The 14,146-nt window shown below is 35.9% G+C and overlaps 1 protein-coding gene across 1 annotated transcript in view; it reads left to right on the forward strand.

The window, feature by feature from the left end:
• The window catches only part of DPP4 (dipeptidyl peptidase 4), a 107,584-nt gene that overhangs the window by 32,386 nt on the left and 61,052 nt on the right, over positions 1 to 14,146 (forward strand). Inside the window, exons 6-8 of the mRNA XM_027865989.1 lie at positions 7,224 to 7,276; positions 7,393 to 7,465; positions 11,272 to 11,392. Of these exons, the coding sequence (XP_027721790.1) occupies positions 7,224 to 7,276; positions 7,393 to 7,465; positions 11,272 to 11,392 (247 nt within the window). The remainder of the gene's footprint in view (positions 1 to 7,223; positions 7,277 to 7,392; positions 7,466 to 11,271; positions 11,393 to 14,146) is intronic.

Here is a 14,146-nt window from a genome sequence, read left to right on the forward strand (position 1 = left end):
AAAGAAAAAAACAAGTGAGGGCCCTGCATTTGGGAGAATATTTGATGACCTGGAGCTGTTAAGCAATAGCTGTTTATGTTTACTTTTGTCTTTTGTGTCTGCATTTGTTTTTTCCAGTGTTTATATTACTACTAGTTTTCTTGAAGGTGGAGGGAGAGGGTGAAGTTATTTTCAGTTGCCATTTTCCTCCCCAGAGTATCTAGTAGATTACACTGTACGTAGAAGATGTTCAATAAATGTTGACTAACTTCCCATCACACAAGAAAAAGAAAAGTCATGGATCCATTAACTTTCTTTTGGTATAATTTTTCAATTAACTTTAGATCTTGCTTTTACACCAGAGACTCATTACCTTTTTCAGTGGCTGAGTTTCCACCATACTTCTAGGAGGTAACTATCAAAGGTGATAAATCCCATGCCGAGCCAGACCCAGCTTACATATGATCCTGTTTAATATTCTGGTCCTGATTATTTGCTGGAGGATTTGGTTGTTCTCCTTATTTTTAGTTTCACGGAGTTAAGAAAGCTATGCACTGAGTGCATTGCAGAGTAGAGTCCTGATTTGATGTCAGAGGCCCTGGGTTTGAATCCTAAGACTGCTACTTATTAACTGTTTGACCATAGGCAGTCTTTCTGGGTCTCAGTTTTCCTTATCTATAAAATGAGGCAGTTGGATTATATGATTTCTCTAAATATTTGGATCCTTAGATGCCTTCATCAACCCATTATTCATCTACCATTAATAATTTGCTCTAAAACCTTCTCGATTTATGTTTCAATTTTCAACCTGCACCGTGTTATAATGGATTTGAATTGAGCAGGATTTGCATTCAAAAGACATTGGTTTACAACTTACCCTCACCACTTAATTACTGTGTAACTTTCAGCATGCCATTTAATCTCTATAAACTTCAGTTTTCTTATCTGTAAAATCTGTAATTCCTGCAAGCATCTATTCTGCAGGGTTGTTTTCTGTTCAAATTATATAAGTGAAAATACTTTGTAAGGGACTATATGTTGTTGTTCTTCAGTCTTTTTTTCTGTCATATCCTACTCTTTGTGACCCTTTTGGGGGTTTTCTTGGCAAAGATACTGGAGTGGTTTGCATTTCCTTCTCCAGGTAATTTTACAAATGAGTAAACCGAGGCAGATGGTGCCCAGGGTCACAACACAGCTAGTAAGGGTCTGAGTCCAGATTTGAACTCGGGAACAAGAATTCTTCCTGACTCCAGACCCAGCACTCTACCTTTTGTGCCATCTAGCTGCCTTAAAGGACTATATAAATATATGCGAGTAAATGAGAACATATTTGTATTTTGCTTAGCATAGTGCCTGGCACATTGTAAGTGCTTAATAAATGGGTATTCTAAATACTAAAATGGACTTGTGACCTCAATAATGTGGATGTTCTCTTTAATGGTACAGAATAGACCCCAGTCATGCCTGCCCATCCTACATCACTATTGTCTATACGGTTCTAAGTGCAACACAGGGGCTCCACCAATGATGCTCGGGAACTTCCTCATGTTTTTTAATTTTTTTTTTTTATATCATGAGTATACTAGTAGAGTAAAGCAGTGTGACCCTGGGCAAGTCACTTAATCCTATTTGCTCTGTTTGTGTGTGTGTGTGTGTGTGTGTGTGTGTGTGTATGCTTTATGGGTTGTTTATATACAACTTCCTTTCATAATCTAGAAGACCATAAACATCCTTCAATCTCTTGGGTTTTCCTATGTGGATAATTAGGTAAAACTCATTTGAGTAGGTAAAGAGCTCATCAAAGAGGCTCTGCAATGCTTGATTAAACTTAGTATAATGCCATCCACAAAAAGTACTCTCTCAGAGAGTTCAACATCTGACTCTGTGTTAGATCTCCTCCATGACAGTCGTGGACACCTTTTTCAAGCATATGTCTCCCAGTTTTGATGCATGCATGGAAAACATCTTATTGAATACATCTTTTAAGGAGGCATTTTTATCTGTCAAATTAACTTTTTTTTTTAATAGTCCACAAACATCAGATATGGTAGCATCTTGTCTTGCCTTCATCTTTCAGTTAATTGTGTAATGGTAAAGATAACAGTCTATTTTGTAATGTCACTTGGAAAAGCTTGCCATTACCTACTAATAGTATAAATGCCCTGGATAAATGTACAAATTCTGATAAAAAAAATTATGTAGGTGGGAAAATAGATCAGTCAGTCCTGATCTCTCACTTGAACTTTTTGTTTCAATCAATCCATCAATCACCCAACGTGCATTATTAAGCATTTCTTATGTACCAGGCTAGAGTAAATTTTTTTTTTACTTAATTGTTTTTATTAATAATATCAGTTAGCATTTACATAGCTCTTTAAGGTTTGTGAAGGGTTTTATACATATTTTCTCTCTCTTTTTTAGGATTATAAATTTATTTATTTTTCATTTATTTTATTTTTAATTCATGGAATAAAACAAGCGTTTTCACAATATAGCGCAGGCTAGAGTTACAAAGAGAGACAAAAATGCAAAAATAGTCCCTGCCCTCAGCTTAAAACACTAATGGAGGAGACACCATATAAATAAGCAGGTATATAGAAGATACAAAGAGATCCGATTAGAAGGAAGATAACCATAGAGAGTGGGTAGGTGGGTGAGTGATGGAGAAAGGCGGCCTGAAGTGGGGATGTTAAGAAGCAGAGGGGAGAAGGGAGAGCATCACAGGGAGGAGGGACAGCTCATGTAAAAGTATGAAGAGGATTTGAGATTTCTCAGGTACCCTCCCCTCCTTTAGGTAACTGAATTACTTCCTCAGTGCTTTCACAATTGCATGCCTTCTAACACAGATCTCCTCTTGAGCTCACTTGTTCTAATCCAGTTGCTTTTCCTTCTTTTGTTCTCCCTGGTGCCATTTCTATAAACACATACAAGACTATGATGTAGTTGTCCAACTGTGATGACTCCAACTCTCCTTGCTGGTTAAAAGAGTTTATTATAAAAACTTAGAAGGTTATTTCCATTGTCTTGTTTTTTTTATGCTTAGCTGCTTGCAGGATATAAGTGCCTCACTTCCTCTAAGGAAAAGGGAAAGACCAATTGGTGGTGACATGTTGCCGCCTCTATATATGCCTAAATTATTATAGTTCTTGTTATTAGTAATAGCGAGGGTATTGATGATGTTGATGATGACAACTGAGTTCTGTGGATTTCTTAACTTCTGTGTAAAATAGCAACTTCTTTTATTTTTTTCTAAGTTTTCTTAATTAGAGACATCTTTTGCCCTAGGATTTGATAATTAGTTCTATATTCATTCTATTCATATCCTTCACAATTTGATAAACTTTGGTCTTGTCCCCTCTTCATATTTCCAGATTTAAGAGTTCAAATCTTAAAATTCTGTCTTCATAGGGAAATCTCTCTGGGTCTCATTCTTTATAATTACTTTCATTTGGTTTAGTTCTCTTGTGATAATTGAAATGATGAGTAATATTAGTGGCATTGTGGTTTTATACTGGGGCAAGGTTATATTTCTTGCTTTAATCAGTTACTCAAATACTTAAGGAGTAGCTACTATTGTGCATGCCTCTGTACAATGCCGTGTTTCAGGTAATCAAAAGATAATGAGCCAGGCAGTATTCTAGGTGCTGGGGGAACAAAGGCATGAATTGAACAGTGCCTGTTCTCAAACAGTTTAAGCAACATAGGCCTTTATGTATTCAGAGAATAAGAACAAACATATTTGATATTAAAGTTGATATTAAAAATATTTGATCTTCATAGTAAGCCTAGGATAGAGGCCATGCAACTCATTGGATAGATAGCTGGCCTTGGAGTCAGGACTACCTGGATTTGAAGTCCTGTCTCTGATACATACTGTTAGAAGGGAGACATACATACAACAGCCCTGTCTGGCTGTTGGCAAGTCACTAAACTTCTCAGTACTCCAGGCAACTAACTCTCAAAGACAAGTTCATCTGTGATTAAGTGCCTACTATGTACTAGGCACTGTGCTGAAGGGCTGAGGATACAAAAAGAGGCAAGAGACAATCCCTTCCCTTAAGGAGCTTACAATCTAAGACTAAAATAATAATATTTTAATTATTTTGAAGAGGAGACCCAGTAGTATCAAACATTTGTAGGGGACACTGAGCTTTTTCTCAGTAGTGAAATATTTAACCAATGGGGCTGATCTTGCCAAAAAAAAAAAAATGATTCCTAGATAGCCTTCCAAGGTCATAGTTGTTAGATTTACTCTAAGGTTTCTTCAGGCTTAAAAATCAGGTTTATTCCATTATATATACATAAGTGTGTGTGTGTATGTATATATGTATGTGTATATATATATATATGTATGTATATCTATCTGTGTGTGTGTATATATGCATTTATGTACATGTATACATATATAATCTACCCGTGCAATACACACAATATTTGTATATATGAATATATGTATATGTGTATACAGACATACACGTGATTTTCCCTCTAAATGCATTACTTTAAATGCAAACCACATTTGAGCTTACCTTCTCCATTACTTTCCACTCATTGGGGTTGTGAAATTTTTTTTGCAAGGTCAGTCCCACTGGTTAAATATTTCATTAGTGAGAAAAAGCTCAGTGTCACCTACAAATGAATGATTTTACTGTGTAATTCCTCTTCAAAATAATTTTATGTTGAGTAAGACCAGTGCCAAAATAGATTTCTAGACAACATCACTATTAATACTTTCTGTTTGAGAAGTACCCATTTTTGTTATTGAAGTTGTTGTTTTCTTTCTAGTCTCAATATCATTTCCCATTATTTGACAAAGCATTTCCTTGAGGATTTAATTTTTCAAATAGTTTTCAGTGCACATGGGATAATATATTTATGTGCCTTCATTCTGCTCATAGGCACTTACTTGTACTTATGGGAGTATCTACATCATTACTAGAGATGTAAAGGCACAGAAAATAAGGAAAAATATGGCATAATAAATTTTCATTGTCACTTTTCCCCCAAGGATTTAGACCCTTCCTCGCCTTTGACTTAAATAATTTTGGATTATAAAATGTACTATTTTGAATTTTGAATCAAATATTAAAAATAAGGTATTCTTATGTTATCTGCCTCTCATTGTAATTAATAAACAAATATACCTATACATGTATATATGTTTGTATGTATATACACATAGATGTATGTATGCCTCTGTGTGTGTGTGTAATATACATACATACATACATACATTCATATATAATAGTACTTCTAAAACTATGTGGTAGAAATACTTTCATAGACAATGATGTTTAGCCTTTGCCCCTTTACAAGGAAAAGCAAGGGTTTTATTTTAGAGAGCAAAGTGCTTGACTGTTTCCAGGGGATGCTATTTTCAAAAAATCAAAGATTTTAATACTATTTTGCTTTAGTTCCTCCTTTTGTTGACTTTTAACTTAGTGATTGGTGGCTATTTTACTGTCTTTCTGGCTATCATTAAGCATGAGTTGTTAACATGGGGTTCCATGAACTTTGTTTTCAAAAATATTTTGCTAACTATTTCATTATAATTGGTTTCCTTTGTAATACTATTTAAAACATTCTGAGAAAGGTGTATAGTCTTCATCATCCTTCAGAGGGTTCTATGACACACAAAAGAGTTAAGAACTCTAGCAAGGGAGGAAAAGGAAGGAAATATTAATAATAGGATCCTCTTAATCTTGAGTAGATTGGGTATGTGTGGAAAGCAACAAAGGGTTATCATATCACTACTCACTATATAACTTCCTTCTTCTGGGCCTGACCTGGACTTCAGCTTCTTGAGTTCACATCTAGCCTCAGATACTTACTAGCTGTCTGATGCTGGGCAAGTCACTTAACTCAGTTTTCCCCAGTTTCCTCATCTGTAAAATGACCTGGAGAAGGAAATGGCAAAACCACTCCAGTATTTTTACCAAGAAACCCCCAGATGGGGTCATGAAGAGTTAGACATGACTGAAAATGACTGAGCAACAACATTAATATGCCTGGTGCTCAGGTTATAGAGGCAGAAATGAAAGTGTTTAAGACAGCTTACATTTTATTTGGGGGAGGAAATATATACATACACACACAGACAAAATATTTACAAAATAAATCCAAGGTAATTTTCCATGGGAGGAGAGCTCTGACAGGGAAAAGAGGAAAGGATTCAATGTAGGTAGTAGTGCTTGAGCTAAGTTTTTAGGGATTTCTAAGAGGCTGGGGTATGAAGGATGTGCATTTTAGCCATGAGGGACAGCCATCGTAAAATTGAAGTAGGAATTTGAAATCCATGAAAAAGATTAACGTGAGAATAGTTCTTTGTTAAAATACCAAATGTATTTGCTTTGTATGTATTTGTATTTGAAAATTTTGAAAATTTCCACTTTCAATTTCCTTTCATTAACTGCCCCTCCCCAGTCCCCCCCCCCAAAAGACAATGAGCTAGCTAGTGGCCCAAAATTTCCTGAAATTTGACATCTCTAATCAGGACTGTGTTCAGACAGAGTAAGATAAATAGTTGTTTTGAAACTCTGTAAGGTTCATGTTTGTAAGGTGTCGTACAACTATAAAAAAACTACAAAAATGTGATATTTATTATTGTTGTTGTTATTATACAAATTCAGGGAAGTTTTTAAAGAAGCTATTCATTTGTGACTCAGAAAAGACCAGACTTGTCATCTGGGAGTCGTAAGCAGAAACATCTTGTGTCCATATTAAGCATCTCCATTCCCTGCAAATGAACAAAATATCAAGTAAACACTTCAGGGACCTCATGGCTATTAACAGAGCAGAATCAAATTTGCCAAATAAATGGCCAATAAATGCTAAATTAAAAAATCATCATAGAAAAAACTATTTTTATATTTCATACTCCTAGGTCTCACTTACAAATTAAAATATTCTTAGCCAGCTTTATTTGCTTTATTTTTTAAAATTCTACTGAACTTCATGTATATTTACAAAGCCTGGAGGTACTGTGATAGGGATTTAGGAGAGAGGATTTTTTTAACTACTAATACATATTTTTTTCCTTCCCAGCATAACAGATACAAAAAGATGAAACATGATTTTAATAATGACAATAAGGAAGTTCTAGGATAGGAATTTCTTTACATAAAACATAGGAACAATAAATTATTATCTTGTCCACTTAGCTAGCTTGCCAAGAACAGGTGAGAAGATTTTTATGTGCAGAATGTCATTAAGTCATTAAAAAGTTTAACTATTTTCTTTTACAGATTTGGAGGCATTCCTACACAGCTTCATATGACATATATGATTTAAATAAGAGGTCAGTGACTTTTATATAAAATCCAGCAGGGGTGAATACTGGTTTTGGGAGAGGGAAAAAAGAGATTATAATGCATCATAAATATTGTTTTATTTTCTGTTTCATTTTTCTTCTAGAGAGTTGGTTTTAGATGAGAAAATTCCTGATGTCATACAGCAGATCTCCTGGTCACCAGTTGGTCACAAACTGGTTAGTAAATGCAGATGTTCTTTCATTGGCCAATGTTCATAACCTTGGGGTTGCTTTTGACTCTTCCCTTCACCAAGTTTTTTAATTCTCCCTCCACAATATCTGCTTTCTATTTCTACTGCTACCACTTTAGTACATATCACCCACCTGGATTACTGCAACTTGCTTCTCTTTTCTCCCCCTTCCATTTCATTCTCCATGTTGCTACCAATCTAATCTTAGGGATCTGTAGGTCTATTCATGAAATTCCATTTGCTCAAAAATCTTCTGTGACTCTCTTTGCTATAAAAAGTTCCAACTCCTTTTACTGGAATTCAGACCTTCTCCAATCTGGCACCACACCTAACCTTATCTCTTATTACTCCCACATAATCTTAATTCCATTTAGACTAGACTGTTTGCCCAACCTCAAACATACTTGGTGCCTACTAAGTGCTTTTTTACTTCTGTGCTTTTGTCCACATGTCTAGAATGTCCTTTCTGCTCATACCTGTTAAAGTTTTGTCCTTAAAGGACTAACCAAAAAGCTTCTTCCTGCATGAGGCATGCCCAATGAGGCAGCTTGGTGGTATAGTGGGTAGAACACCAGGCCTGGAGTCAGGAAGACCTAAGTTCAAATCTGGTCTTAGACATTATCTCTATGACCCTAGGAAAGTCCCTTAAGCTCTGTGAGCCTCGGATTCCCCAATTGTAAAATGGGAATGATAACCCTACCCCCCAGGGTTGATGTGAGGATCAAATGAGATAATAATTGTAAACATTTTGTGCCTGGCACATAGTGCTATATAAATGTCAGCTGTCATCGTCATCATCATCATGATCATCATGAAGCTTAGCTTGATTCTCCTAACTGGCCTCATGGACCTTATGTAGCACTTAGGATCTCTTCGATGCTCTTATCATATAATATTGTATGTCACAGTTATTGTTTATATTAGGGAAGGGAATAAGTGTTATCTGGTTTCAACTCCACTGGGTACTCCTGGTTCCCTTTCCCCCTTGCTTTCCAGTTTCTTTCTTATTTTACTCCATTAGATTATAAACTTCTTGAGGCCAAAGACTGTCTTTCTTTTTCTTATTTGTCTCTCCAGTGCTTAGCACAGTGCCTCGCACAGAGTAGGCACTGGATATTAATTGAATTGAATTATCTAAACTTGGTATCTCCTTTAGCACCTAGCAGAGTGGCATATAATAAATGTTTGTTGAATGCATTGAATGTCCTGTTGTGATTGTTATAGACAGGGACAGTATTCTACTTTTAGATCATTTAACCAAGTTCTTCCTCACAGGATTACATTTCTAGATTTGGAAGATACTCCAGTACCATTCATTTTACAGATGGGGAACAAGGAACCTTGTGCTATGAACAAGGTTAAGTGGTTAAGAGGTTAAGTGATTTGCCCAAGATCAAATAGGAATTGCCAGATAACAATTGAACCTTGGTCATCTATGTCCAGAGCTTGTCCTATCTCATCACTGCAGAAACAGAGAAGGTCATCCAATACTCAGGGTCATTTTCAATAGACTTCAGCATGAGCTGACTTTGAAGGGAGGAAAGCCTGGTTTCAGATACCATCTCTGAAACATAACTGCCTGTGTGACCTTGGGCAGGTTCCTTAACTGATTAATTACCAGTGCTTTGAGCAACTCTCTCAGACTATGAGTTACAGAAGGTGTTCATCTTCATTAATAGAGGGAGTTTCCTTTTGCAGGGGCTCCATAGGCCTCTAAAATCACAGGTCTAGTTCCTATCCCCTCACAGCTGCCATTACCAAATAATTCCTTGTCAAATGGCCAGACTATTGGCTTCCTGATTAAAAAAAAATCAATTATATTCAAGAGAATTATAATAATGAAATAATATACTAAAATTATTGCATGCACTTAAAGGAAATTTTATATCCTTGAGCTCTAGAATTAGTAGACAAGAAAGAAAAAGTATTAAAGAATTGAATATGCAACTTAAAAAAAAATACAACCAGTAAGTTAATAATTCCAAAACAAACAGTAAAGAGGAGCTTTTGAAAATTAAAGGTGAGATCAGCAAAATTGAAATAAAAAAAATTTAATGAAAAAAAGATCTATCAAGTACTGCTGGGAACACTGGAGAGCAATTGGAGAAATAGTTTTTGACTTACTTCTGACACTACATACTGTAATGAATTACAAATGAACTAAATAGAAAAATATCATACAATTAAAAAATAAGAGGAAAATGTGATTTTAAATTTGTGACCAGCTGTGACAACTCTAAGAATATTATACATGACAAATTAGGCTACTTTTCAGTATGTGGAAACAAATGGCCTTTGCACAACTAAAATAAATTAAGAAAAAATTAAATTTGATTCAATTCCACAAATATTTGTTAATAGTCTATTAGGAATTGAGAATGTAAAGACAAAATGGAAGTCCCTGCCCTCAAAGGTGGAGGTGTGAAGAGAGTGAATTCTAAGCCTGTGAATCTACTTGTGCAAAGTCATGGGTAAAGAAGGAATGGTTTGGAGGAGGAAGATCTCCTAGGCTAGTTTTCCTGGGTTGGGGAATGTGTGAAGAATAGGAAATAAGATTGGCAATGTATCTGGGGGTTGGGTTGTGAGAGAGTAGAGGGAGGATTTTGTATTTTATTGTAGAGGTTAATAGTGAATCATTGAAGGTTTTTGAGCACAAGAGTGTAATATATAGATAGGTTTTAGGAATATTAATTTCATAGCAAATGAAAAAGAGTGCAAAATGGAGTAGAAAGTCCAGAAAATAGAGGTTGGGGCACCAATTTCAAGGTTCTTTCTATAGGCCAAGTGAAAAGGCCTTGAGTAAAGAGAAGGGTGTGTGAGAGAAGTTGTGGAATTTGGATCAGTTCATTATATATTGGTGGTAGAGAGAGAAGAATGAGTCAAGGAAGACTTGAAGGGTGGAAATGTGGGTGACCAAATGGATGCTAGTGCCATAAACAGAAATGGAGTAGTTTTGAGAAAGGATGGATTTTCGGAAAGATATCAGGAGTTCCTTTTTGGATGGGTTGGGTTTGAGATGCCTTTGGAACATCCAGTTTGAAATGTCCAGTAGGCAGTTGGAATTGAAAAGAGAGATTGGGATTTGACTGAAATACTTTGGAATTGCTTGTGTATAGGTAAAAATTGAAGTGGTACGTAAACTAGAGAGCTAATGAGATCACCAAGGGAAAGAATACAGAGGAGAGAAGAAAGCCCAGGACTAAGATGGAGTTTCCAGGCACATCCACCCTCAATGGATGAACATCCAGCAAAAAAGGAGCTTTTTTTTCCCATGCCAATAATATCCCTGGTTGTCATGCAAATCAGCTTGGGAGGATTGAAAAGGGATAGATGAATTTGGTGAAGCTGGTGACCTTTGCCCTATTTCCCAACAGTAAACAAAATTGCATAATTATATATAAATAAAAAACTTAAGACCACAAAACTCAAATAAAAAGTATTTGATGATGTTGATACTTTCACATCACACATCCATGCTATGACTAATGGAAAACTACGAAGCTTTGAGGCTACTATACTATAGAATATAAGGATACTTCATCAATGAAGCAATCAACACTGTATTTATTAAGTGCCTACTGTGTGCCAGGCACTGTGGTAGGTGCTGAGGATATATTTACAAAAAAATGAAACAATCCTTGTTCATCCGGCCTATACTTGGGTCTAACTAACCTAAGTTTTATTTTTTTCTATATATTATATTTATTTCCCACTGTTTTGAAAATATAATTTTAATTTAAATAGCTGTGTTAGAAGGTGTGCTAATGCATTGTTCTTATTGTTTCCTTATAGGTATATGTTTGGAATAATGATATTTATATAAAAAATGAACCACATTTGCCAAGTTTGAGGATCACTTATGATGGAAAAGAAAATGTAATATTTAATGGAATAACTGACTGGGTTTATGAAGGTACAGTGTTAAAAAAAACTTTTTAAAACCAGAAAATGTGAATGTTTAGTTAAAAGTGATAGATTTTCTTACATGATTTTGAAAGTAAATGTGTAAAATATAAGCCATCACAGCCTGTTTTAGAATACACAAAATATGTGAGTTTATAAGCTAAAGAAATACTTTACACTAGCCTGTCTTATAAATTACTAGACCACAGGGATTTGCAATACACTTTTAGGGCTGTGGCCACAGACTTAGGTTTAGGTAACTTCCCAGGCCTTGGAGACCGATGAGTGAACAGATTCAAGTCAAATATTTTCCAGCGAGATCTATCTTAGTAACATTAGTCGATAAGGAAAGAAAAACAATATCACAACATTCCACACAGAGACAGAATAAAACCTAGGGGGTGGGGACACTGGGGAGAGAAAGCCAGTTTTCCAGAGTATTTGTGCCCATTTGCTCTTAGAAAAAACTTGGTTTCCTGCTTTTAAAAGTGGGGAAAATGATTAGAGATAACATTTGTTAAAATGTGGAGGTCATTAGTATCAACAGCTTTTGAAAGTGATGTTTGGGTGTTTCATGCACAGTGAATGTGTTGATCAAATGTATAGTAGGCTGTTTTGTAGTTGCCAGACTAACAGGGATTTTGAGAAAGTTCCTGAATTCCCTGAAGGTTGTTCTGATTAAAGAGATCCAACCTAATTACTATTATTTGTTCACAAATGAACCATTTTTATAAAGAGCAAAACTCCCCACCTTTCAACTGCTTGAATCTAGTGTTCTTTAAAAGCCAAAGAAATGTTGGAACAAAGCAATTGTTCCTCATGAAGAGGTAAAGTTGGAAAGGACTTTATGGCGATAATTTAGTTCAGTCCTATCTCTCATTTGGAGCGGAGTCAGAGGCCTTGAGAAGTGAAGTGAGATCACACAGTAGAACTGTGACCCTGAGGCTTAGTTTCTAAGATTCTTGATTATATTCCCGGGTCATCTGATTGTTGTAAATGATATTTGTTTACTTTCCTTACCTAGATCAGAGCTTTAAGCTTTAAGCTCTGCCTGTATCTGATCTAAGAATCAGTTACTTGCAAATGCATGTTTTAATGGGCCTGGGTGTATTTTCTAATGCAGTAACTACACGTATAATAGAATTGCTGGATAGATAATTATGATTCCATAGACACTGTTACAGCTCCACTGCACCGTGTCATTTTGGTTATCCATCTGGACAGACTTTGCACTGAACTGCAGATACCTCTGCCTTCACTGATGTAAGAACCAGAACGAACAAACCATAGAGCTTTCAGAGACTTTGTGGGTATAGAAATGGGGAGAAAGGGGAGAGGCTGTGAAAAAAATATCTAGGGGACTTGACCTGAAAGGGTCAGCCCTCAGGTAGGTTGGAGGTTGATGTCTTCTTTCCAGAAATCTTTCAGGACACTGAAAGATTTCCCACACTTTGTTACATTTCCAAAAAACCTACCAATGAGAGATTCATTTGATTTTACAAGCATTGTCTTTTGTTAACTTATTAGAAGAAATGGTACTGGAAATGGCATTGGTTGTGAAATCAAAGAATGTGACGTTGTGGACAAATCACTAAACCTTTCAGGCAAGGCTTCTCACTTGTAAAATATTGCAGTTCAATTATATCGTCAATAAAGGTTCTTTTAGCTCTGGAAATTATGATCGGAAGAAAAGGAATTTTGATTTGGGAAGGGAGAAAGGAGATAAATAGATTTGGAAATTTCTTTCATTGAAACCCTTTATTCTTATCTTCATCTTCTCTTTTCTTCCTCTTGGGTCCTTTTAAATTCAATTCAATTCAATGAAACATTTTAATTACCTGGTCTATGCAGAAAATCTGCTAGGCAACTGGGATTACAAAGAAAAGAAAGGCCCTGCTCCTTGCAACTTGGATGCTCCTTCTCCTCTTTCTCCTCTTCTCCTTTCACATTCTCCTCCTTTTCTTCCTCCTCAGACTCCACCTTCTCTTCTTCCTCATCTTTTGCCTTCCTCTCTCTTCATCTTCCCTGATTCCTCCTACACTACGTAGCCCCTGATTGTGAATCATAGAACTCAGACTATACGCCTATTAGTTAGCCAATTGTGAATTGGCCTGGGAATCTAATCATCCATAACATAGGAAAATACGGTCTAAATTCTGAAACCTTAGCAATTAAAGAACTTTATAAACACATTGATTGGAAAGGGTACCTTATAAGAAAATGATTTGGGAACCTTTCTTGTACTCCAAGTTGATTAGCATAGACTTTGATTTATAGTGACAACTCACACATTTATTTAAAACTTTTAAGATTTATGAAGTAATTGCTTTATAGTCACTTTATGAAGAAGGTACAATGTTAAGTATTGTTTTCCCCATTTTACAGATAGGGAAAGTGAGAGGCATTGCCCTTGGCCACAGGTAACCATCAGAGCAATGATTTGAACCCAGGTCTGCTGCCTTTAGGTCTAATATGCTTTCTATTCTACCATGCTTGGCCTGTATTTATTCCTGAGCCTTGACAGTATTTTTTTTTTTTTTTTGCACAAGGGAGGCAGTGGGGTTAAGTGACTTGCCCAGGGTCATACGGCTAGTAAGTGTCTGAAGCTGGATTTATTCCTGAGACTTCACAGTCTTAACAATATCAGATAAGATTTTCTTTCCATCCACAAGAGCATTCCAATTCAGATTGGTACTGAAGGCTTTGTCATTGGGGAGGCTGAATGAGGTCCTTTTGAATCTAGGAAAATGTTCATATTAAAGAT

Source organism: Vombatus ursinus, unplaced genomic scaffold (assembly GCF_900497805.2).
Source record: "Vombatus ursinus unplaced genomic scaffold, bare-nosed wombat genome assembly UNPS02014779.1, whole genome shotgun sequence".
Lineage (NCBI taxonomy): Eukaryota > Metazoa > Chordata > Mammalia > Diprotodontia > Vombatidae > Vombatus > Vombatus ursinus.